At 40.9% G+C, this 26,908-nt stretch overlaps 1 protein-coding gene and 1 long non-coding RNA gene across 2 annotated transcripts; both read right to left on the bottom strand.

Moving 5' to 3' along the window:
* Nucleotides 1-14,215: 14,215 nt before the first annotated feature.
* Nucleotides 14,216-16,452, bottom strand: LOC131460202 (uncharacterized). Its single transcript, XM_058630493.1, has 7 exons — nt 16,370-16,452; nt 16,167-16,284; nt 15,986-16,077; nt 15,748-15,862; nt 15,288-15,560; nt 14,878-15,038; nt 14,216-14,801 (listed from the first exon to the last, which is right to left on the bottom strand). Exons 1-6 carry the CDS (start codon nt 16,421-16,423, stop codon nt 15,001-15,003), a joined length of 690 nt encoding a protein of 229 aa, XP_058486476.1. The 5' UTR covers nt 16,424-16,452; the 3' UTR covers nt 14,216-14,801; nt 14,878-15,000.
* Nucleotides 16,453-16,926: 474 nt separating this feature from the next.
* LOC131460212 (uncharacterized) lies at nt 16,927-17,833 on the bottom strand. The gene is made up of 3 exons (XR_009240365.1): nt 17,743-17,833; nt 17,321-17,537; nt 16,927-17,194 (listed from the first exon to the last, which is right to left on the bottom strand). It is a non-coding gene; the product is annotated as an uncharacterized LOC131460212 (long non-coding RNA).
* Between the last annotated feature and the right edge of the window lie 9,075 nt (nt 17,834-26,908).

Raw genomic sequence — 26,908 nt, 5'->3', positions numbered from 1 at the left:
ATCTGGGAGTCAAGAGTATCGTGGACAACAACCAGAAGCGATACGAAGGCTATGGCAGGCAAGTGAACAATGCACTGGACAAGATGCGACAGATGGGCCCGACTCTGAACGTGTGGAACACCTTTGCGCCAGAGGTTGAAGTCGATCGCATGGAGTGCATTGAGCAGCGGCAGCACATTGATCGCGGCGAGGACGAGGACGAAGAGGACGGGGTGCCTGACTACCACCTCGACCCCAAGAGCAGCGCAGGCGTCCCGGGTATAGTTGCGCCAAAGTTAAGCCCAGACTTTGTGTGCAAAATGTACCAAAGCCTCAACCAAACGCAAGCCTCCGTCTTCTACACTGTGCGCGAGTGGTGCCTGAAACGTGTTTGGGGTCACGATCCCGAACAGTTTTTCTACCTCGTCTCTGGCGGAGCTGGCTGTGGCAAATCCCACCTCATCAAGTCAATACACCAGGAAGCCACCAAAATCCTGCGCCAGCTGCCCAAAATCCGCGACCTCGCCGACATGTCCCAGCCCACTGTGTTGCTCACAGCATTCACTGGCACGGCGGCATTCAACATCTTGGGTAAAACCTTGCACGCCATCCTGAAGCTGCCAAGGAACCTGAAGCCGCCATACCAGGGCCTTGGGAATGCACTGGACGAGGTGAGGGCAACGCTGGCGAACACAGAGATTCTCGTCATCGACGAAATCTCGATGGTTTCAAAGGAGCTGTTTGCCTACGTCCACTGGAGACTCCAGCAGATCAAAGGCAACAGGAAACCATTTGGAGGGATGTCTGTTCTGGCAGTGGGAGACTTTTACCAGTTGCCACCCCCCGGTAAAGCCAAACCACTGTGCGTGTATGAGGAGACTGTGTTGGATCTCTGGAAAGATTACTTCCAGATGGTCAATCTCACAGAGATCATGCGCCAGAAAGACGACCTCGCGTTCGCACAACTGCTCAACAGGATAAGGGTGAAGCCAAAGACGGAGCCACTCGCCAGTGAAGACGGAGCCTTGCTCGCCACAGTCGTCGCTGACGTCAGTGATTGTCCACCTCAAGCGCTGCACATTTTTGCGACGAACAAAGAGGTGGACGCCCACAATGCCGCCACAGTCGCTGCCTTCCACCGAGACATCGTTAACATTCCGGCAGAAGACTACAAAAAAGATCCCCGGACTGGATGCATGCAGGCCTATGCGCAGCCTATCAAGGGCGGCAAAAGAGACCTGCCTGACATTTTGCAAGCTGCTGCGGGAGTGCACGTCATGGTCACGAGAAATCTCGACGTCGAAGATGGACTCGTCAATGGGAAGTTTGGAACGATCGCACACATTGTGACCAGACCCGGATCGCACGGAAAGACGACCGTGACGCTGCTTGGACTCCAACTGGACAATCCTTCGGCGGGTCAGAGATTCCGGAAAAGATCCTGGGGCCATCTGACAATCTGGCCTACATTGAAAAATGGGAGGAAAAAATTAGTCATAAAAAAGAATGGTGTGACGACAGTTCCCAATGAAGCTAGCCTTTGCATGCACAGCCCACAAAGTGCAAGGCATGACCCTACAGTCGGCGGTGGTAAGTCTGAAGCGCGTGTTTGAGCCCGGACGAGTCGGACCACATCGCTTCAAGGACTGAACGTCACCGACTTTGAGGAAAGTAAAATCTATGCAGATCCTCACATCACGTCTGCACTCGAGGGTATGAGCAGAGCTTCATTCCACGGTGAAATGCCACTCTTGCACCGCGTCCCATTGGCAGAGCAAACCATTTTCACGGTCATCCACCACAACACAGAAGGACTGACCTGTCACATGGACGACATTACATTACATTACATGTCATTTAGCAGACGCTTTTATCCAAAGCGACTTACAATAAGTGCATTTAAACATTTGGGTACAAATAAGAGCTAGAAGTAAGTAAGAGCTTCAAGTAAACCAACCTATGAAGTGCTAGTCGTAAGTGCGATGTATAGGTTTTTATTTTATTTTATTTTATTTTTTTATTTTTAATTTTTTTTGTCGTCGTCGTCGTCGTCATCGTCTTAGTCGAGGTGGAGTCGGAAGAAATGTGTTTTTAGTCGGCGGCGGATGATGTGGAGGCTTTCCGCTGTCCGGATGTCGATGGGGAGCTCGTTCCACCATTTGGGAGCGAGGACAGTGAACAGTCTCGAGTTCTGTGAATGCCTCTGCGATCCTCTCAGTGAGGGGGCAGCGAGCCGGTTTGCCGATGCAGAGCGAAGTGGGCGGGCTGGGGTGTAGGTTTTGATCATGTCTTGGATGTAGGCTGGACCGGATCCGTTTGTAGCATGGAACGCAAGCACTAGAGTCTTGAAGCGGATGCGAGCAGCTACAGGAAGCCAGTGAAGGGCGCGGAGGAGAGGTGTAGTGTGGGAGAATTTTGGTAAGTTGAAGACCAGTCGAGCTGCTGCATTCTGGATGAGTTGCAGGGGTCAGATGGCACACGCAGGGAGACCAGCCAGGAGGGAGTTGCAGTAATCCAAGCGTGAGATGACAAGAGCCTGGACCAGAACCTGTGCCGCCTTCTGGGTTAGAAGAGGCCGTATCCTTCTGATGTTGTGCAACATGTATCTGCAAGATCGAGCTGTTGCAGCAATGTTGGCAGTGAGGGAGAGATGGTCATCAAGTGTCACACCCAGGTTCCTTGCGGTATGAGACGGAGTTACCACAGAGTTGTCGAGGGTGATGGTTAGGTCTTTGGTGGGAGAGCCCTTTCCTGGGAGAAAAAGAAACTCAGTCTTGTTGAGATTGAGTTTCAGGTGATGGTCAGACATCCACTGAGAGATGTCGGTCAGACAAGCGGTCAGATGGGCTCAGCGAGCCTGAGCCCATCATGAACTCAGGCTCGCTGATGTTTTCTGTGTGACAGAAACACATTTGTCCGGATCTGTTGTGCCCCAGACGTTACACTTGGACGGGTACAACGTGTTCACGCGTAACAGACACACGTCGTACACACACTACACAGACATGGCTACAAAGGATGGAGGTGGGGTCGCAGTGTACTGTCGGAACAATCTTCAGGCTGAGGCCCGTCGATACATCCAAAACGTCACAGATCTGGAATTTGTTGTCGTCAAAGTTGAGGGACCAGTCAAAGCGTTAATCGCGACTGTGTACAAGCCTCCAAATTACAGTCTGGTCAAGTTCCTGCCAAACTTGCAAAGCCTCTTGGACAGTTTGGACATGATGAATCACCAGCCTGTCATTGTTTGTGGGGACTTTAACGAGGACCTACTTTCAGGAGGCAAGAAATCCATCAGAGAGGTGTTTCAGTCCAGAGGCTTTACCCAACTAATAACAACGGCAACGACGGAAAAGCAGACACTGCTCGACCACATCTACATCTCAGAGCCACAAAACATGCCTCCAAGCTGGTGTACTGCAGACATACTACAGTTATCACCAGCCAGTGTACTGTGTTCTGAATGTGTAAAACCAGCCAATACATACTACTTATATGAACTATTTATTGTGTATGTGTATTTATTTATTTATTTATTATCCACAAATGTGGATCATTGTGTATGGGTGCAAGTAGAGGCATCTGGCATGTCCTCCTTTGTTTACATATTTTTAACTAACTTATTTGTGTTGATGATTGTAAATATGTGATTGACCATGTATTGGTATGTATTGGCTGGTTATAGCGTGTGTGTCTATAAGTTGTGTTTAATGACAAATTGTGTTGGCCCGGTAATATAATGTTTTGTGTGGGGAGTGGGGGTCGGGAGGGAATCGGCGACAAAGAGAAGAGACTGGCTGAAGGAGGAACCTGGACCCTCCATGAAGAAGTCCAGGTAACACACACACATTTGTTTTAACTTTTTTATTGACGAAGAACATCAAGGACCAACAACAAAAACAAAGATAAGTATTATTTTCTATTTGCTAATCAACCCACGGCAAAAGGCTTCGCTCTCTGCACTGAGGATGAAACTGAGACGCTTGAATATCTGACTCTCTCACATAAAACAATAACATCTGCAGCAAAAGACTAGCATGTAGCCACCCTGACGACAGTTCGGCAGAGAGAGAGCGAGAGAATGAAAACACAAGTGCACGTACACCCTGACAGCGTGTGATTGGTTACGCTGCGTCACGTGACGTGAACTCCTCATGTCACCCGTATATTGTACACTTTGAGAAAGGCACATTCGACACACTTGAAATGAACAAAATATTCCTTTTAAGCAGATATAAACAAACATTATGTATATATATATATATTTTTAATATATTTATTGACATATTTTAGATTTAAATCATAAATCCTATTTATTCATTTGGTGTAAGATTATTTTAAATCAAACTCTATTTGTCCGTCACATAAAATAATATGAATTTATTAATTTATTGATCTGACCAATTAACTGGTTAGTGGACTTCTAATAAGGGCCTAGTAACCTGGGTTACACATGCATTAATAAATGGGCTCCCAGACTCATTTGACTTTGGGCAATTATTGGTTGGAAAAGCCAGGCTTCATTCGGGTCATTGAATCAGGATCCAGTACACAATATTCTATTCTTCTATATTTAATGACCTGAGTGTTGGTTGGCACTCTGAAGCGGCCACAGTTTACATTAACATTAACCAGAGACATGATTAATGTTGATTTCTGACTTGTCTTTGCTAACTTGCAGTGATCAGTAGTGAAGCCACATGCAGTCGCATTACCAAAATGCATCTTGTCCAAACAGTTAATCTCACCTCTCAAACCAGCAAAACATTTCATGCGTCAAAATCAGCTTGTTGGACCAAAACACTGGCAACAATTCTCAGCCAGAAAACACACACTGTCACACGTAACACATTGTAACAACTAGCAGAAATTGAGTAAAGGTACGCACCAAGCAAAGGAAAACAAATGTTTTCATTTCTCTGTGTATCACATAAGCCGTTTCCTCATTGATTCAGTCCATCAAAGAATTGGCATGGAAGCGCATTCATTGTCCAGCAAAAGCCCAGCATAATGCATGTACAAGTACACTACAATGTTTATTGTGTATATAATGTATGATCTCAGTTTTTGACACGTAGGATCAACTAACTATTTGTTACACGTTAAGAATATTATTTCATTTGCTTCCATTTCCTTTGTCTATATCTCTGTGTCAAGTCATTTACAGTACTTTTGAAAGCAAAAACAAGTTGATGAAATTCCAGGGCTGCAACTATAATAATTACACAACAAAGCAACACGTGTAGTATAATGATTTATACTGTACAGGAATGTGACGCTTCTAGTCCTTCCTCTCTCCTGGATTTGGCCACAAGATTGAAGCAGCTGTTTGGAATGATTATTTCATTTTATCTTGGATTCATTTATACTAAGATATTTTCTACATATATATATTTCAACATGGTTAGTGCAGAAATTCAAGAACTCTAAGTGTTTTGAATATGTTTTAACAGTTATGAAAACAGTAAACATTAAGTTTATGAAGAGTTTTGACAATGTGACTTCAGTCCTATGAAAACCCAGTGCGGTTCATCTTGCAGTGTGGCGAAAACAAAGGACAAAAAAGAATACAGATCACCTAACATATATCCACTTGTTGACTAAAAAGTCAGTACTTTGATATTTGATGAAGCTACAAAGCATTGCATTCATGGCTTCATAAACTTTTCTTCTCTTTTCCTCATATTAGGTTGTCGAAAATGTAGTAGACAGAAAATATTCCAGTTTGGCTCAATTTCTGGGAGAAGGATACATGAGGTAAGATTTTATAGCATGTTCATTTTCTATATTCTTCATTTGGTTTCTTGTTTGTCTCAGTGAGTCATTCTTGCCTTTCAAAGATACAACTATCCAGTGGTTGTATGAACAGCTCAAATGATTGTTCCTTATCTGTGTGTGTGTAGGGGAAAGAAGAAGTGAAAGTGTGCTGGTTGCCTTGCTCTATGTGCTAAGAATTCATACACAATTGTTCTATCTCCACTACTGTTTCATGAAGAGTCCAAGAAAGTGTTGCAGCATGTTTGTAGGACCATAACAAAAGTAGCACATGTGTCATGTATTTGCTGCACCTCCTGTTTGAACTTGGTGAGCCCATGGTAGCTGAGAGATATCCTCACAATTGTGGGGAAAAGAGGTGTAGTGCCTGGGGTAGATAGGTTGTAGGAACCTATTCCAGCAGCATTTTGCAGTGAGGATGAGAGCAGTGTCAGCAGCGATATTAGAATACATGAAGGATAACAGGGCAGGAAGAAGCAGTAAGAAAGATGAGGAAGAGGAGAAGACTTAGGAATAGCAGTGGGAATTTTAGGGAACTCCATTTCCATTTCCAGAAGGAGAGTTACCTTAAACTACATGACTCTGTGAACAGAACCTGATGGCCGGCAGGTTTTCTTCAACAAACCATTGGTTTCTCTGTGTATCACATAAGCTGTTTCCTGATTGATTCAGTCCATAAAAACATTGATTCCATCTCTTGATTATATTTCTCAACTCAGCATAATGCATGTGCTTTTTTTTATAAGTTCCACTACAATGTTTATTGTGTATATAATGTAAGATCTCAGTTTTAAAATTCTAAATGGGTGTGAAGCGTTACTAACTATTTGTTTCTTTCACTCAGGATGTAAATGTTCCCACTGTTCGCCAGAATAGAATTTATACAATGAAGAAAAAATACAATCCAAATCATATTTGTGATAAGCCTATATGTTAATATTTCTGAGTGAAGAAGAAACAATGACTTTCTTAAATAGACTGTGAATAGCAAATCTTGATTCAAGGAAATGTAAGTATGTTCCATGATTAACTAATGGAACACAGAATCAAACTTTATTGTGAAGTTATTGATACTTTTGACCAATGTAACTGTTTTATTTACAGAGAAATCTTCTCAATCTGCATATACATGCATTAGAATGGTAGTATCAGAGATCCATTTATGAAGGCTTTTTTTGTTTACCATTGTCACGTGGGCTGTAACGGGGACGTAACAACCATGAACATGAATTCCGTCAGGTTCAACCAACTCAGAGTTTCAGTCCTGAATCCGACAACTTGAGAGAGAGAAAATACATGGGGTGCATGTGGTGTGACATGGCTGCTGCAGCATGCCCGATTATACAGTATCTAATTGAAAGTGTTACATGGCTTTTGGAGCCACGACCCTACTGAATGTTTCCACAGCTCATGTCTTTCTCTTCTCTACGTGCAGCTATGCAGCCCTCCGACATCAAACAGTGTAGAAAACAAGTACAATCTGTTTCAAATGATGAAGATAAATACCTCATTGTACCAGAAGGCAAGTGAAGTAGCCAAGCTTCTAAAACCTTCAGAACAAACTTCATTATGACTTAGCTCAACTCAACATGCACACATTGAAGCTGGCAGCAACCACAGGCCACTGACTGTAGCAGGTCAAACAAACCCATTGCATCCTGCATATGTACACGTCCCACATCCATTTCCCATGTATTTTAGCTGTTAGGCTCAGAGTTTCCTGCTTTCTGAAACAGCCTCAAACCTTTTCTAGTGTTTTTCTTTTTTTTTACGCAGAGCATAATAAAAAAACATTGCACAAAAGTCATGTGTCTGTGTGTTACAGGCCAAGGTGTTTTTCTTTCAATCTCATCAAGAATACAGAATACTCAAATGTTGAAACTCACTCTGTTTCTTCAAGTGTTCATGTCATAGCTCCTTATTAGACCACATAACCGACCTTTGACCCTGACCCCAAAAAGTGGACTTCAATTTCCTCTTCAGTTACATTGAGCCACTTCAACAAACTGAATGTCTGTAAATGAAAACACTCTTAATCATGAATGAAATCCATTTATTTGAGTGTTTTGTTTTGCTTTGTTTAAACATGATCTTAAAGTTTGCACTGTCTGATAACAACTTGTTGTGTTCTGATACTTTGCAGTGGCAAAACCTGGGATGACACATGGGAGCCTGCAAACACATTTGCACAACAACACCACACTGCCACCCCTGAGTCTCCTCCTCCTTCTGGTTCAGTTAGCTGAACCTAACTGGTTGGGCTCTACTCACAGCAGGGGAAAAGAGACAATCGACAGAAATGACTGACACTGAGCTCAAATCAAATACTGTGCTGCAACACGTGTCTTTTGTGTTTATTGAAGGAATGTGTTCATGGATCTTGTGTTCTATGCCATTCACACATCAACCATGTTAAATGACATCTGGTAAACATCAATCATTTATTAAGCTCAACATGTAAGAAAGTCAATCAAATCAAATAGAAATCATCATTCTTATACTTCAAGTACCAGCACACTAGGGCTATTGAGTGTTTAGGCTTGCTGAACTTCAGTTAAGTGTTGGCACAGTGCATGTACCCAGTATATGTTTGTGTTTCTTCCAGACAGTTGACACACATTAAGCACGTTTTGTATTTGTCATTAACTGAGGTTGTCATAGTTTGTATGCATGCATGTAAGCCTATTTATTTCACACTGAGAGTCAAAATCCACAAACAGTAGATTTATACATTACTTAACGAGCTAGATTATTGGAATTGCTCCACAAATATAGCAAGTGATGATAAACTATTTAGAAAATACAATAAAGAAAGATTAGGAACAAACAGACAATCAGCCAATAATAGGCTTTCATATCCAAATAAGATTAGAGTGTTCAAATAATACATATAAAAGAATAATAAATATACATATATAGGTATATAGCTATATAAGCATAACATAGGAATAAAGAAATATATAGTTTCAAATAAATGAACAATGATAATAAGTGTTTTCTCATTTCATGGACACAGGCCATCCCAGACCTAGTTTCAGACAGCACTTTGAGGGCCATATATAAAATAAAGATCTGTGTTTATTTCTTTTTTTGTTTAGTTTTAATGTAAATAGTCCCCAAAATAAAGGATACAGAAATAAAAAGTCTGTTTTATTAGCCAATGCAAGCATATAACCTACATTAGCATTTGCTCCCCCAAAAGATTTGGTTATATATGCACATATGACACGCCTATTATTGTTGGTATTTCAGTTATTACTATTATTGTTATTATTTTTATTATTATTATTATTATTATTATTATTGTTATTATTATTGTAGGGCCACATGGTTGGCGTAGTGGTCGAGCCCCGGTTGGAACAAGGGCCTTTCTGCATGGAGAGAACCTGGGTTCTCTCCGTGTTCTCCGGGTTCCTCCCACAGTCCAAAGACATACAATATGGGGATTAGGTCAATTGGACACCCTAAATTGACCATAGATAGGTATGAGTGTGAGAGTGAATGGTTGTTTGTCTCTATATGTGTGTGGCCCTGTGATGGACTGGCCAACTGTCCAGGGTGTACCCCGCCTATCGCCCCATGTAGCTGAGATTGGCACAGCACCCCCCGCGACCCTCTGGTGGAGGATAGAGCGGTAGATGATGGATGGATGGATTATTATTATTATTGTTAATATTACTATTTTCACATGAGAGCAATTCATATACAATTATTTAAATATTTTGTTTCAATTGACTCGTGATTAAAGAAGAAATGCCATTGTACAACAATAAGAATAGCCTATGTAGCCCCAGGATGACAGACAGACAGACAGAGAGACAAATACATTGATACATATATAGACAGACAGACAGACATACATATATCTCTGTTACAGTTTTTCTCAATAGTTAAAACACTAAACCCTATTGTCTGAACCAAATGCTCAGTTGCCTGAACCCACTGATTGAATCAATCAGTCTTTTGTCAAAACCATAAGCACTTTTCACCTGTTTAGACACAACTTGCCAACACATTTTCATTGTGATGCACCTGTGCTGCATAATGGTGAGCACAGGTGACACAAGTCAAACACAGTTAAAGCACAAGTGTCACCACGTGAAGACGACAACTCAAAACTGATCACACTTGTGGCTAAAGATGTGAGGGAACATATGAGCCAGTTCAGAGAGCACTGGTTTGTGAGGCCCTACGATGGATAGAAATCTGAGAGGAAGAGTTTGTGTGAGAGGAGGTCGAGGTGGTCAGTGAAGATATCTGATGAAATCAGAGCTACTGTGATTGACCATGTTCTTGTCCATGGTATGAGCATGAGGGAGGCCGGACAAAGGCTACAACCAAACATCAGTAGATTCACTGTGTCCACCATAATCCCAAGATTTAGAGAAGAGAACAGGTAATTACCTTTTTTGACATTATAGTACAGTCTGTAAATGTTGACAGCAATTACTGTATGACATACTATATACTGTACCACAGTATACCGTAAGTAAGTACATGTTTCTGTACATCACTGTACCAATGTACTGTAGTATTGTAATGGAGGGTTGGTCTAACTGTTTGTAGGCCTAGTATTCCATGTATATCTTTTGTAACTGCATGTTCTCTTTTTGTAGAATTGAAAGACTGCCACACGGGGGTGGGAGGACAGCTATGTTCTCCCCACACCAAGAGACCCTAATTGTTGATATGGTCCGTGAGAACAACGCCATTAAACTGAGTGAAATTCAGCAGAAGATCATTGAGGACCATGTAAATGTTGAGGGTATCAACAGTGTCAGCCTCTCTACTGTTGATCGTGTCAGACTGTGCATGAAACAGTCTGGATACAGCATGCCAGAGGTTTTTACCCCGTTGCCTGGCCAGACAACATGTGGCCTGTGATGTGGATGAAGTCCTGTGGCCTGACCCAGTACGGAGACATGATGATGTGGCTGAGTAATGCACTTATTTGTATACTTTATTTTTACATGGGCTTACTGTAGACAAGTTAAAGTTAGTTTTTATTAATCCCCTTAGGGAAAGTATTCCTCTGCATTTTGACCCATCCTAGAAGTAGGGGCAGTGGGCTGCCACACTGAGTGGCGCCCGGGGAGCATTGGGGGTTGGGTACCTTGCTCAGGGGTACCCCATTTCTGTTTGTTTTACAAGTGCTACGTGTAAAGATTTCTGTGCTATTATATAATCTATATTCTAAATGCACAGGTGTTTTGTTTTGCAACATGCATTTAGCCTACAGTGAACAATAAACATTTATTTCTCCAGCTTCATGTCCTGAGCATTGTGTTTTCTATTTTTCTACATAGTGTTGAATGACTGTTCAGTAGTGTTTTTAATTTTGATTGACTCGGGGCAAGATTTGACAACAAAGTTCAGATTTGAGCACAGATTGAACTGTTTTGAGGTGAAAGTTTGGTTTTGAAAGCAGAGTCTGAGGTTTTGTGAATGTAGCTTGAAAATTGGGTTTTGTGTTCACAGTTTAGAGAAAAGAGAGAGCAGCTTTCAAGAAATGTGTCTTAGCAATCAAGAAAAACTGTAACAGAAGGTGTTTTATCGACTGTGATTGTAAAATGTGAAATGTCTCATTTCATGGCATATTTCAAAGAATATATGGCTCAGGGTATTTGAAAAGTTGAAGTTTATTGTCCTTCCTCTTGAATAAATACAGGTACATTAAAATGTGTTTGAATGAAAGTGATGACCTACATGAAGGACAATTGATACCAAACATCACTATCAAACTTTAACTGAATCAAGTAAATATAAAAACATGTTCCAGTAATACACGTTAGTACAATGGACTTGTAATCATTTGATCAATGTTAATTACATACAAAAGAAAACATGATACAGATAATGGTGTACAACTCAAAATACATATAGCAACAATATGATCAAATATCTATAAGTCAAGTATTTCTTTAAGTTATAAATAATCCAAATGGTGCAAAGGAAATATATATTGAATGTACATGATTACAGTATATGCTTGTTTACATGTATGTATATACATTATATACAGGATGAGTTCCCCTATACTCATTCAAAAGAGAACATAAACAAGTATCTGTGGTTGTTACGACCAGGCCTAGGAGAAAACCTGATCACAACATCAAATAATGACACTCCCCTTGTCAACTCCCAAGAAAGCACCAGCAACAAGTCAAACAAAGCATTTTAACCAGTTTATTAAAATCAAGTACAAAATGTCTGCTGGCAGTCTTGCTGTAAGTGCTTTGAGGAAGTCCGCTGCAGCTGGGATGATCAGGCCTCTTATTCAGAGTCCTTCCTGTGCAGGACCAATCAGCTCCCAGGATCCACCCTAGACTCACCCACATAGGCCATGCACACCTGCAACCCATCTCACACGCAGACACATACACACAGGGAAGAAGCAGTCACAACCCTGGGGTCGTAACAGTGGTTCATTAAGTCACAACAGCTGGACAGTATGTTATCTAAACTGCTAAACTCTGTTAAGCACATGAAGTGCAGGTAACTTTGTCGGTAGGATACCAGTTACAAACAGGCTGGTTAGTGAACCACGCATGGTTCAACGTGCCAATGGATTCCGTCTTTGTGTATTTTTAGCTAAGGCTGGACCAGAGAATATTTGCTTCAAACAGATTGTTCTTGGTGAAATTTGCAGGAAGTGAGTAGCCATGGTGTATTTTATGTGGAGCCCACTGCCCCAGAATCTTTTATTCTATTTATTATTATTATTATTATTATTATTATTATTTATTGATTTAACCTATATGAGCTTCATCCCCTGAGTCAATATCACTATAAAGTGCCTTTGGTGTCCTCATCAGACTCACTCAGTCATCATGAAAATGTAGCAGAATAATGAAAGTCTGAGGTCTTATTATAAGTGGCCAAACATTTGCACACATATCAGTAGATTGATACGTCTCTTAAAATGTGTTTCCTTCATTTTATACATTTTTTTATCATTGGATGTACGTGATTTTGGCACGTCCCACACACTGCTCTGCTAACAACAGTGTGTATAATAAGTGGTTAAATGACCCTGTCATTGTCCACCCTGTCAGCAAGCCTTCCATGTCATGAACCATGTCCACCCTGTCATTGTCCACCCTGTCAGCAAGCCTTCCATGACAGGGTGGACATGGTTCATGACAGGAAGGACATGTACATAGTTTAGGCCACATGCTGATAATGTTACACATTATTACAGCTATTACACTCATTTTATAGCAGTACATGCTATACATAGTAAGAATGGACAATATGGACAATTATTTTGGTGATATCGGTATCAGCAAGCCTAGTTTGATAAGGCAAGCCTAGTTTACCCGGACTGCCAATTAAAGTTTGAATCGTCTTTTTCAAGGATGAGATCGAAAGGAGCTGAGATAGCAAGTAGATAAAGGGACCATGCACGAAAACCGAGCGTTCTGAAAGGGGCGGGTTTAGCAGGGTTATTGAACTGCTATGATGCTTCATCCTTATGGTATTTTGACCAAAGCATGTCACTGACATGTTCATTAGGACACCAGGGAACTATTTTAATGGGGGAAATAGGGTATAATATGTCCCCTTTAAGTGTATGCAACGCCATGGCATAAACAAGTTCCATTGGCCAAGTCTTCGGGACAACATCTGCTGGTACCATGACTGGCAGGTACTTTGCCTAATACCAGACCCACAGGCTCTGAACAAGCGCTCTGTACAGATTAAAGTGTATGCATGGAAGTATGTGGAACTGAGCCATGTCTCTGCAGAAATGGAGAGACTGTTTGGAGATGCGTCCAAATGATCTTTCTGTAATATTCTGTTTTTTCAAATCAACTGTTCTCCAAAATGTCTTCTTCTACAGTTGAATGTTTGACTTTCACTGTGCAGAATGATGTACAGAGTTGAACACTAGAAGGCCACATTAATGTCTCCTTTTGGTCATCTTAATTTAGTGGCTGCATGCAGGTTGAGTGGATCCAAACCGGTCTGTTCAACTGGTAATTTCCCCCTACATGGGAAAAGGCATTTTTTTACATAATTTTCTTGCATTGTTCCTGGCATTTATGAGGCCATTCAATGACATTTCACAACGTGTCCACCCTGTCATGTCACTGTCCACCCTGTTATTTTCATGTTCTATGAAAAGAAACAAATTATTTTCACAAGTTAGCAACATCTTTTGTGTGGTTCCTTTATAAACAAATGAGGGCCAAATAGTATTGTTTGAAAGTTTGACCAGATATATTTGTTGTTAGATTTTATTTAGAAAAGAAAGTGTAACTCTCGCAGATTTTATAGAGCAACAAATAGTTTGGCATCATTTCATTATTATCCAAATTCTTTTCCCATTAACTAAAATATATTGTTGAGAAAGTGACTAAATACCTTTTTGAAAATGTACATTTTATAATCACTATGTAATTACAATGTATTTACTCTGCTTTGAAATTGTCCATGACAGGGTGGACATATGTTGCTGTTTGCATGTAAATTGTCTGCTTGCAGTTAATTTATAAAAAGTCTCAAAAAATCTCAGCTTTTTTGGGGGGAAATGGGGAAGTCTCAAAGGCACCTTATGGTGATATTGACTCCCTGATACTTTGTAAACAGTCTTCCCTGTCCTCTCATATCTGCTGTCTATATAAAAATAATAATACTACTTATAGTAATATTAGAAATGAAGGAGATTTTGTCCGTTTTTTCTCAAACACTCCTGCTGGAAACCATGCTACCATGGCTCATTTGTTTTGTTGCAATGGTAAGAAGTATTTTTGGGCCAGAGGGCATCACGTGACCAACCTACAGTAGCATTTGTAATTCCACTGGCACAAGAAAGTGGAGCAGCGGTAACGGGTACAATTACAGTGCATCATCAGAACTGTCCGAGTCACTGTCACAATCATCCGGCTTGTGCAAGAAGCTCATGATCTCTGCAGTCTCTCCAGACAAAAGTCGCAGGTAGCAGTCTCTAGCTTGCATCTTCTTCTCTCTGATGTTCTGCTGCTTTCTCAGGATGATGCTCTGCAGACCTTTCAACCCCTCTTCACTAAAGCCACATGGCCAATCTTAAAGATAGAAAAAAATGAGATAAAACCTATATTAGTTTATCACCTGTCATTGTTTTGTTATTTAATGACATACTTTTCACTGTCTCACTAGAAAGTAGACTGGACAACTCTTGCGAGGTCTTTGCACGAGTTGAAAGCCATTTCCAGTGGTGGTCCATCTCCAGAACAAGAATATTCTTCTCCTCCTCCAGTCTCCTTACTGCCATGATGATGTCAAACGCCTTTCTCTTTGTCCTTAGATCGACAGAGTCTGAAATGCATTTCTTTTTACAAAGATTTGAAGTGAATTCAATTGAATTCAATTTTATTCACAACATACATTATCTCAAGGCACTGTACATGGACAATATCATGAAGTTAGTTATATGTACTATGTCAAAGAATGTCTAAAGTCCTGTAGGGTAACAGATCCTCATTTGAGGGTACTGGTTCTGTGTTTGTGTGTCATTATCAGTCCTTTGTTCAAAGTAGTAGTGTACATACCACTGTGTGGTAGCTGCCATGGCCAAGCTGTCTCGCCAGACACAATGGTTTCCATGCAAAGACTTTCTGTGCTTGGAACTATTTTGTTGTATTTCTCCACAACAGAGGTCAGGATCCCCTTCTCCTCACTGATTTTGCGGCGGATCCTGGCACGACCTTTGTTGCCGTCAGTATCTTTATAAAGACGCTGTGAGCGTCTCTTTATACTGGTCACCAGCACCTCGATTCTACTGGCCAAGGCATCCACATCATTTGTGCTTGTGTTTGTTGTTGCTGAGAAGACATAGATTGCACTTTCCTTTAAATAACTTACAAAGTAAGCAACACTGTACTTGTCATTAATTTGTACTCATATTTGGAAATAAAAATGTACCAATAGGGTGTTATTTATTATTCTAAGACAACTAAGCTTCATATTATTATTCATGGATAAAAGTATTGCCAGTAATCATTTTCCCACCTTCTGCCCACTCTTTGACATCACTGACCCAGTCTTCCAAATGGCTCTCTGTCACTGCCAACTGAGCTTTCATGGACTCAACATTCTGTTGCTTGCTTTGTAGAGATTTTATGGTCTACATTGACACAATCAGAGATAACAATAAATAAGAAACACATGTTCAGCCCATGGCTTTAAATACTGCTAACACAGAATATTGAACATTTAAAGAAAAAAAGAAAAATACTGATGTCATTACCTTGTGATATCTGTGAGACAGTGAGGTGGCCAAATTGTTGAACTTTTGCTGATTCCAGCGCATGGCCAAGAGAGTCAGCATGTCTGTGCGTCCTACAAACACAGAACATATATAATGTAACCATTATACCCATTTCTTATTATACATACCATCTAACTAGTGCAGTATGTGGTCATCTCACCAGCTTTTGACATGTGCTTTGTGGTCACTGCAATCCTAGAGAGGAAGGCATTGCACTGCTCAACCTCCTCGCCTAGTGTTAGGCCAGCCCCTTCCTGATATGCCCCACTCCATTTGACCTGGTTAAAATACAAAGAAACCACTGAAAACATGAGGACATTCATGTGCAGATTAAGTGATTCTATTAAGTAAATCTTTCCTTACCTCGCATTTGAAATCATGAGCTTTGGCATGAAATACAGACAGGAACGGCTTCATGCTGAGGAGGGGCTGGAGCTTTTTGGAGGTAGGGCCAATACTTGCAGGTCACATCCATACAGAAGAAAGTGATTTGCCTGCTGGCAAGCTTTTCTTGCAAATACAGGGGATAAGCAAACATTTCTCCCCTGTACATATTGAGAGCACGCAGCAGAACACCATGCCTACACACCGCAAGCTCCAGTCCCTCCTCATCTACCTTGCTGGTGAATCTTTGGGAGGTCTCTCTAGCTGCTGACCACTCCCCTCCACAAACACCTCTTCCAGAGACCTAAAATGGTTGATGAAAATGGTCAAAAGACTCACCTATACAAACCCTTCAGTAGGAGGTTATTGTAGTGATGTATATATATATATATATATATATATATATATATATATATATATATAATTATAGTCTGCAGTTTTACATGTTTGGATGTCCTGTGTATGTGGTCCACAAATGTGGCAACGTCTTCATCCTTGGCTATGAAGATGCCTTGAAAAATGGCCTGTTCCTCGGATCTAAATTAAACAAAGGTTCACAACAGCTTCCAAAATCTTACAGACTAACGTTGATTGGTGCATAATAAAGAGTTATATATTCTTAAACATATCTTGGAGTACCTAGATGCATTCTTGAACCGGTAATGCTTGCGATTTCCATCCACGGAAACTGCAAGCATATTTGGGGTGCACGCAGGACAGATGAAGGGCTCCTCTTTGCAGATGTTGCACAGCTTCCCACTCAAAAAAACTTTTTTGGAAGCTGTCTGCAGAGATCTTCCCAGTCTATTTCAAAACAAGGAAATGGAGAGCCAATAATGTGGAATAAATGCATAACCAACAAACAAAGCTTTTCCAGCCCCAAAACAAACAGATGAACTACACTATGGGATCAATAACTTTATTACTCACACGGCCAAAGCGGACATTGTCAAAAATGCCTGGCAGGACAATCCTGGTGCCACCATCTTCATTTCTTCAAATGAAAACAAAATCTCGGTTGCATAAACTGTAGCAGAGTGAAGTGTAGCAGGCCAGTAGTCACTGCGAATGAGGTCGTCCACTCCAGCAGTCCAAGTGGCTTTGCATGCCTCACAATTCAACTCAGGCATGCTGAGATCATGTCGCCCTAGAAAAAAGAAAAACATTTGCATTCACTGTTATGTAAAACTTAGCCATGTAATCAGGGTTGGCTTTCTTTTTACAATGTGCTATACATTATATTTCCTACAAAAGTGTCAATGACAAAACTTGTGGGAGTTGTTGAGTTGGAATAGATTTTTAAAAAAGATGATCTTTAAGCAGGATAAGATCAAAGTTCTTTATATCCTTACCATTCATTGTGACCACAGTAACATCCTTTCCTGGGTTGACCTTTAATAATTCTGGTCAGGCGTCTCCACAGGTACAAACCGTACTGTAAAAGATCACACAAGTGAATTAAGATCATTTCTATTGACATTGTAATATGACATAGAATTCTGGAATGACTGGAGCACAAACTTTACATGAGAAAATGAAAAAAAGACTTCATGGCCATGAAGTATGTTGCTGAAAAGGTACTCGAAAGATGTTGAATTGAATGTGTTTGACAGTAACACAACAGCACTTAGCACAATGGGAAAGGGCCTTATCCACAACAAGAGATGTTGGAGGTAATGGCTGGATGAATCCAGCAGTCATTGCATCCCTGTTGTGGAGGACATGTCTGACGTGCATGCTGACATCACAGTCAGCACAGAAGAAGGGCCGTGGTCGACAGTCACGACAACGGACAGCCGCTGGATTGCTCCCACACTGTTGGCACATGTGCTTTCCCAAATGTTCTTGTGCGGCTGCAGTGTTCACATGCCGGGGTCTCTCGTCCCTCCACCTCTCTGAAAAGAGAGTTTTTCTTGTGCTCCAGTTGGAGGAAGCCTGAAGAGGAGCTCTTGAGGATGATGCTTCCTGTTCATTTCCTGAAGCATCACTCAGTGATTGCAGCAGATATTGGAGGAAATGATCTGTTCAAATAGTATAGGACATTCAAAAGCCTGGTGTTATTTACAGTATCAATGTGTCTTATATTGAGTGGCTGTTGAAGGTGTAACAGTTGTGTTAAGTATTCTGGCACATTTGTATTATTATTATTATTATACAACGGGTCATTTCTAACTCAGTGACAGATACAGATATAAGCTCAAACATAGGAACATAAGGCTTTGGGTTCATGGAGACACAATGAAGTTGGTCTGTAACTAATTATCATAACAAATGATTATTTTCATTGTCGATGAATCTGTGGGTTATTATATCTGTTCATGGATTTGTCCTTTGGTCTCTAAAATGTGATCAAATGATGTCAAATATGGATCATTGTTTTCCAAAGCCCAAGAGCTCGTCATTAATTCTCAAATCAAGTATCAAATATATAGAATATATTAAGTTTACTGTCATAGAGGAGGAAAATAACCTGAACATATTCACATTTAAGAAGCTGAAATCAGAGGATTCTTTTCTAGAAAAATCACTAAAAATTATTGATTTATTTATTATCAAAGCGTTTGGTATTTGATTGAATAGTTGAGAACGAATGAATAAATCAATCAGCTCTACAATGAACTACATAGCAACAGTCTCTGGAGCAAAGGCCACCTCACAGTTAGTGTCAGGAGCCATGGATGGAGGATCAGTCTTCTGACTGGGACCAGCGGTATCACAAAAAACAACATTTATAACATTCAAATGTACTACTTGACCTGGTGTAACCAATTATATATGAGAAATGTATTTGTGGGAGTTTAGTGGCTCAACAGCGCCCTCTTTTAGTGGCAGTTGATGAATGCTCAGTGCACGTTAGAAACGCTGCTAGTTAATGAGAGGTGCGTTCAAGTGTGCTGCACGGGAGCCGCCTATCGAGCCGATAAAAAAGCGTCTTTGTAGAGGACGATGTGGTCGTAGTACATGCTTGTGAATTGTGAGTCCGGTTCTGGTGTTCAGGCATTCCAGGTGGTGGCCTTTGGTTTTAAGTTTTCACAATTCCCGAGTGACCCAGGGGGCAGAGTGGGTGAATGAAAGGGGAGCATGAATGTTGAGGAGAGTTGTCTTCAGCTGTACCATTTGACCCACTTTTTTGCCATCTTGCTTTCACCTACAGTTCTTCTATAGGGAATACACTTTGTATCTATGTGCTCCCATGTTTACACACTTTGGTTTTGAACATGTGCAGTGTTTTTGTATGTGCACACCATGCTGTGTTTACAGGCATAAACTTCCACGGAGTAACATCTGAAATCAATGCAAACATGTCAGTATATCAGCCCCTAGTGTGTAAATGAAGCCTCACAACTTGAAGTAAACACGTGTATGTTGCTCTCTGCCTCCATGTATCCTGCTCTGCTAATACAGTCTGAGGTGATCAGATATCAGAAGTCATAAGGAGAGACATAGGACGCTGTGTTCTCTTCAGGGATCCCATGGCAGAGAGGACATGGGGGACGCTCTGTCTCTTCTCAGGCCTTAAGTAAACACAAGCACTGCCCAAATGAAATATCTCCTGAAAACATACAAACATACATACATTTAATATAGGTATAGTGAACTGACTACCCTGACTACACTAACGGACCGGACTGACTGAAGAGAAAAACTGTGTCAACATAAGAGTCTGTTCTGTGTGTCATGTGAAGAGTGTTTTGAAGAGTATGTGTTTGTGCTGAAAGTTGTCCAGAATGTGTTGCCAATCAAACTCATCTATGTTACAACTGAACTTTGCCATCTGAATTTCAATGTTTGAATGAAAAAGTACAAATGTGTCAAACGTGCTCATCTGGAAATGGTGTTTATGATGGTGTTGACATTTATTACTTTTATTTGCAAAGTTAAGATACATACAATGGTCATTTACAGCTGATTGGAATACAATTGAAAGATAAATGAACAGTGTATCACTGTCTAGTGACTCATGTTTTAGGGATGAAAAATGGTGCAAATAGCAACTGAAAAATGAATGTAAAGTCACAATTTCTGTGATTTTAGGCGTGGCCTGGAGCAGTGTTCTCCTCGCTGTCTGAGATAGAAATGAGACTGGAGGAGTGTGAAGTAGGCGGGGCTATCTATGTTACCCTATCATCTTTTTCTCTGACATTCAGTCACCTCCCAGTTCCTCTGTGAGACCTCAGTCTCCGCCCTCTCTCTTCCTTTCCTCAGCACAGACTCAAAACTTTGAGCAGGAGAAAACAGGATGATTAAAGCCGCTGTATGTAAGCTGCAAACATACAAGAGAGATTTGGTTAAAGACATTGAAATTGAACATATTTCAAAGACTTCAGATATATGCAAATATGTTGGTAGATGAATTTAGATCTTTAGGCTGTTTCTCATAATGAATTGTATTTTGCTGTAGCATTGAAACACTTTTCAACTAGTGCCTAGTTTGAATGAGATCAGGGATGTCATTTAAAAGTTTAGAGTAACAAACGTGGAGATTTAAACAATATTGGAGAGATTAACAATGTATATGATATGAGATATTGGTGTGGGGAGTAAACATCCTGACCTCATGAAGGGCATTCAAAAGATATCAGTGAAATGGGAGATACAGGATTAGAATGCATGGCCAAATGTGTGGAGTGAGGACATCCAAATTACAGATCAACAAAAGAAAAGGCAAAAAGCAGAAAACAGAAAACAAGAAAAGAAAAGAAATTGGAATTTGTAATAATATGTTTCTTAAAAGACAGGTTATGATCTAATATAGAGGCCCAACATACACCCACCAGATAGACTTTCTCTTGGTCAGTATACTATTTGAATTCAAAGGTACTCAGGGTCGTTAGGTACCATACACTTGACCTTGGGAGGCTGATGTCCTGACTGCTAGACATTCATGAGGGGGCTAGTGAGTGGATGAGAGCATATGAAGAGAAAACAGTGGGAGACAATCTTGACACTTGGAGACCCCAGGTCTTGGAACAGCAGCAGTAGAGAACCTACTGCACTCCAGAGGGAAAGGCTGGAGTTGAATCCCATGGCAGATGAGACTAAGTTCAAGGCTTCTCAAGGGATGATGTGGAGAGCAGTACAATGTGAATCTCCCACTACAATAGACCAAGAGGTGCTGAAAAGACTTGGAGATACAAAATGAGCCTGTGACAAGAAAGCTGGCACAGTTACAGCTTTGGACATTGAAAATAAATGCAAGATCGAAGACAAGTTCCAGTGATGAACAGTGATGTTGACAATGTCACTCACAGCAATGAACAATGACTTCAAGGATGCTGCCACACCACATGTGTGCTGTGGATGTGGTGAAACTGGACACATTGTGGAACACTGCACAAGTTCACAAGCTGACCCTGGTTGAGTGCAACGTGGTTGTGGAGCTCAGCCTGGTCAAGGTGAAGGTGTTAGTACATTTGTGAGCATAATATTTCTATAAGGGGGGAACTTTTGAAAAGTGACCACCAAAAAGGCCAAATTTGGCTTCTGCCCAAAGTTCCATTCATCAATTGGGAAGAACTGTGTTATGAAAACGTATACCATTATATTTTGTCTCTACTGGAGATGTATGTTGGTGTTTCATGATTTTGATTTCATTTTTATTATTAAACTATGATACAATCCAATGTGAACATCTATTGGTTCAGGAAAGTAGTGAGTTCACAATGAAGACTATAAACCAATGATTTGTTGTTAAGCAATCCTTTGTTCATTCTCCGTAAGGTTTCTCTTTGCCTGCATTTCAAGATGATTTTGAAATAAACTGCTTTGTGGTCCGACACATCTCTTTGGTAAGGATGAAGATCCCTCCAGATATCAAACAGCTCACTTTGATCCCAAGTATTTTGAATGAACTTTGCAGTTGGATGTTTGCTCCTTTTCCTGCTGTTTGTATCAAGGTCTATGTTCATGATCACATTCAGATATATATCCCCTCACATTCTTGAGAAATGAGGTCAAATAAGGATTTAAAAAGGTTTTTATTACTCTCAGGTGGAGCAGAAATGTTTACCAAAGTAATATTCCACTGGTCAATTCTACCCATTTGCATGTGGCTTTGTATTCTAGAATAGCAGTCGTATTTTCTTTACAAATTTGCCTCCCTCCCTCAGTTTTCTACTGTGTTGTAAAAAATCAGTTTTTCCCTTTCCAATTTTGCCCTCCGTCGTTCAAGGTTTGAAAAGTACAACGCCAGTTCCGCACTTTTTAGACTCACCCATAGGGGGACGAGACTTCATTCCCAGAATGTAAACACGGTGTCCGCCATCTTTGCTAGCAGTTACGCTAACCGGCTCTTGCTGTGTAGAGTAACGACAATGACCGAATGTAGTTTTCAAACTGACGAGGAGTTCTTAACCTTACTTGAGAAAAGGCGGAAATCAACTGACACAGATGAAGTGAAAGAACTGTCTCAGCAGATCAACCTTGCGAGTGAACAAAGGAACACTGAGGAGGAGTTTCAGCTAGCCAAAAAATACTGCGCACTCTCAAAATCTAGACAACAGACCATACAGCAGGAGAAACTGGAAGAGCACTTTACACAACATCTGGGAAAGAGAGAATTTACCATGCAACCAGAGCTGATTGAACCTGAACGCTTCCCTCACATCATCCCCCCGGTGGACCAAGATACTATGAATGAAAGTCCACCAGAGGAAACCGAGATAGAGGAATGTATGTCTAAATTCAAGAATGGCAGATGCAAGGGAACTGATAAAAAATTCAGCGAACAACTCAAGTACTCCTACTCAAAACAGCTCCTTCTTTTTCTGGCAATGTTGATGGGAATGATATGGGAATCTCTTAAGATCCCTGCTGGCTGGCTACTCTCCTCGATCACGTGCCTCCACAAGAAAGGCCTTAGATCCTTAGCCGCAAACCACCGTGGTCTGTCCATCATAGCAACACTGACGAAGCTTCTCTCCATGATTATTATAGAAAGAGTAAGATCAGTATATGAACGCATTATACTACCCACCCAGTTTGGATTCAGAAAGAACCGATCCACATGTGATGCAATCAGTGTTGTTCGACACATACTGGAGAAAGAACGGAAGCCACTCTTTGTCTGCTTCATCGACCTTAAGGCGGCCTATGACTGGGTCCCACGTGACGCACTCTTCCGTGCTCTAGAGATTCGCCTCAAATGTCCAAAACTGATACCCATATTAAAGACGCTGTACACTGGTACTATGGCCTGTATAAAAGGTGCTAAACACTATTTCAACACTTATGTAGGATGCCGCCAAGGTGCACTTGAGAGCCCAACCATATTCAATTTGTACATGGATTTTGTCATGAGATGTGCCAATCATGAGATCAGGAGCCAATTTCCAGAGGCAGGAGCACGTGTCGAATTTGTCATACCAAATGAAGTGTCCCCCAGAGGACTCCATACTGGAACATCACATGGGGTGTTCAGAATCCTGGAGCTCATGTACGCGGATGATGTGGTCGTGTTTTCCCAGAGCTATGTATGAAAATCCTGATTGCGTGTGTACGGTCCCGACTACTGTATAGTGTACAGGCATGGGAACTTTCTAGCAACAAGCTCCAGAAGTTGAATACTGTGTGGAATGGTTTCCTACGTAAGATGATAGCTGGCGGCTATGCACGCAAGAATGTTCCTCCCCAAAACCTAAGAAAAAAGGGGACCGACCCAGCAACCCTTGTCGATGGCGAAATAGATTGGGCGTTTAAGATCTCGAACAGTAAGCTGTATGCACTGACCCAATCCCAACCAATTAAAAACTTCTGCCATGTACAGTCCTTGAGATACGTAGCCCATATATGCCGAATGCCGAATGATGCAATTCAGAAGAAAGTATTGTTTGACAAACGGAGGTCGTGGAGAAAAATAGAAGAAACACTTGGGGTCAGCAAACAACAGGCCCTTAAGACAATGATGATCAAGAAAAACTTCGAGCGGATGTTGGAGATCAGGTTTCCGCCGCTCTCCAAGCAGCCGCGCCCTAGGGCCGATCGCGTGCCAGATGGGAAACACTGATGATGATGATGATATGGCTGCAAGGGAAAATACCTACATTTCTTTAAAAACAAGAATGCTTTCTGGCCCATTCCTTCATATTGAACCTCGTCAGGTTCACAACAACATTTATAACAACTATTACAATTGAATTTTTTCTCCTTCAATTTTAGTGTATTTTTATTTTAACGTTGTTTTTTTTTCATTTCATTTATTTTACCGGTCTTTCCATTTCTTTTTCTTATGAGTCCCTGACTCTTTCCTCTGAGTCCCTGACCCTGACGTCTTTTTTTTTCTCAGCCCTGAGGGATTAGTTTAAACCTTGTCCTTCCAAAGACAGTTTACTTTTACGTCCCTGCCCTAAATCTAAGAGAGTCCTGCTCTCCCAAGTCCAAATGGTTGTTTCTTACCCTTTTGATGATTTGAGTCCCTGACTCCGTCTCCCCTCCATGGTTAGCCCCGTCACTGTCCCGCTCTTCAGGGGACCTGGCCTCCCTGACCAAACGGAGCTTTAAGAGCCCTGTGGTGGAGGTCTTTTTAAGAGGATTTTTTTCCCCTCCGCCTTGCAAGGTCTTCAGGTCCGCCGATGTGAAGAGAGAGACAGATATTGGGGCCCCACGTTGGGCGCCAAAGGTTTTGTTCAAATAATTCTGCAATCATTTAGAACTGGAGGAAGGAGATGGGAGTCAGCTCAAAATCCAAACAAGGGTTTAATCTTGTACAAGAGGAGCATTCACAAAGCAACACACAGGCCTGTTACAAAGTGAAGACTCACTGTCTTGGAAGAAACACATGGTATTTATCTGTCTCTGATGGTATGTTATCACCCTGCCATTCTGTACTTAAAGGAATCACTCACATTGTAGCAAGTGATAACATTGAGTATATATTACATGTGTCCTAAAACAGTACAAAGGGTTACAGGTCACAAGTCACATCAAACAGTTCCATTGAACATTTCTCTTCATGAAGTACATGAAGTACATCATTTCCATCACACTATGTCCAGATCCAGACTTGATTACTAAGGAAATAACTTCCTTTGACACTAAATGACACTCTGCAGCAGATTCAGACTCCTTTTTTCACAATATCAAAGATCTTATCCTCTGTACAGATGAGGAGTTTGCAAAGTTCTGTGAAGCTGATGTTAATATTTTTGAGCTTGTCTTTAAATAAATCTCCTGGCTGTGATGGCCTTACACCTCATTTGTTGGGACTTACTCACAAACTTCAACATTTTGGATAATCTCAGACCCATCACGTAATTAAACACTGATTATAAGATTGTAACGCTTGTGCATGCCAATAGATTCAAAAGTAACCTAGACAAAATTATAAGTGACTCCCAATCTGGATTTATGAAAGATGGATCCATTCACAACAACATCCGTTTGGTGATCCATCTCCTAGATTATAATCCTTTAGTAGAAAACGACGGCTTCATTTTGTTTCTTGACTTTTATAAAGCTTTTTATACTCAATTGAGCATCACTTTATCTTTTAGTGCTTCAAACTTTTAGGCTTTGGGAATGCATTTCGAGCCACTACTGAGTCTCTTTATGATAATGCAAACAGCTCTATTTGGTTACCAGGAGGTACATCACCGAGATCTGCTATCAAACGTGGGGTCAAACAAAGCTGCCCTGTCTCTCCGCTTCTCTTTATCATTGCCACAGAAATGCTCTCTCTATTTTTATTAAAAATTCACACATTGCTCCTTTAAATGTTCTTGGGATACCTGTTGTTGTTGTTAGCCAGCGCGCAGACGATACGACCGTCTCTGTGAAACTGAGGTCCCCAAGATAATGCGACGCCTCGAGGCTGAAACTTGATTTGAACAAATTCATCAGAGTGATTTAACAGAAGCAGAAACAGAAAACATTCCTATCAAATCAGCTGTTCAATACTTAGGGATACATGTATCTATGTGTGGAGTGTAATAACTCAATCAGTCAAACTAAACTGAACTCCTGGTTATTGAGAGACATCAGTTTACTAGGTGGAGTCTTTCTTACTAAGATTGAAAGCATATGGAGATGTTTCTATCCAGCGTATTCTTTGGCCTTCCCTAACAGAGCCATTCAGAAGGTCAACCAAATTCATTTGGATTATATTTGGAAGAAAAAGATGCACTTTATTAAGAGAATACACAGATTTTATCAATGGAACACTGAACATGAACGGGTTCAAATCCTTCCTTCACAATAAGAGCTTCTGGTATCATATGGAGGCACTTTTTATTAAAGTGTGATTTCAATATTCAGAAACGTCCTGTTAAATGATCCCTGTTTCACCAGCAAGTCCTTTTATATTGGAAACTTTTGTACAATCATAATTTCACCCCTCGTAACAAATAGATACATTACAATTAAAAACAAGTCACTGTATAACAAGAACTGCATGGATAAAGGTATTTGCTCTTTAATTCATTTAGTGTGTGATGACACGTGAACATTTTTGCCTTAAATATCATCTAGTCGTTAATCGTAATTCCTTTGCATCCATAATGAAAGCCATCCCTAATCCTACTT

The sequence above is a fragment of the Solea solea genome, chromosome 6, assembly GCF_958295425.1.
Source record: "Solea solea chromosome 6, fSolSol10.1, whole genome shotgun sequence".
Taxonomy (NCBI): Eukaryota; Metazoa; Chordata; class Actinopteri; order Pleuronectiformes; family Soleidae; genus Solea; species Solea solea.
The sequence above is the reverse complement of the archived record's forward strand: the minus strand, read 5'-3'. Positions and strand labels throughout refer to the sequence as shown.

What these genes read in the sequence shown, in the direction of transcription:
- LOC131460202 (XM_058630493.1), bottom strand. Translation starts at nt 16,423, where the DNA reads ATGAAGCCGTTCCTGTCTGTATTTCATGCCAAAGCTCATGATTTCAAA. An exon ending in TGTCTCACAGATATCACAAG is followed by an intron (nt 15,863 to 15,985) that starts GTAATGACATCA and finishes GTGTCAATGTAG; the next exon opens with ACCATAAAATCTCTACAAAG. An exon ending in ATGGCAGCTACCACACAGTG is followed by an intron (nt 15,039 to 15,287) that starts GTATGTACACTA and finishes TGTCGATCTAAG; the next exon opens with GACAAAGAGAAAGGCGTTTG.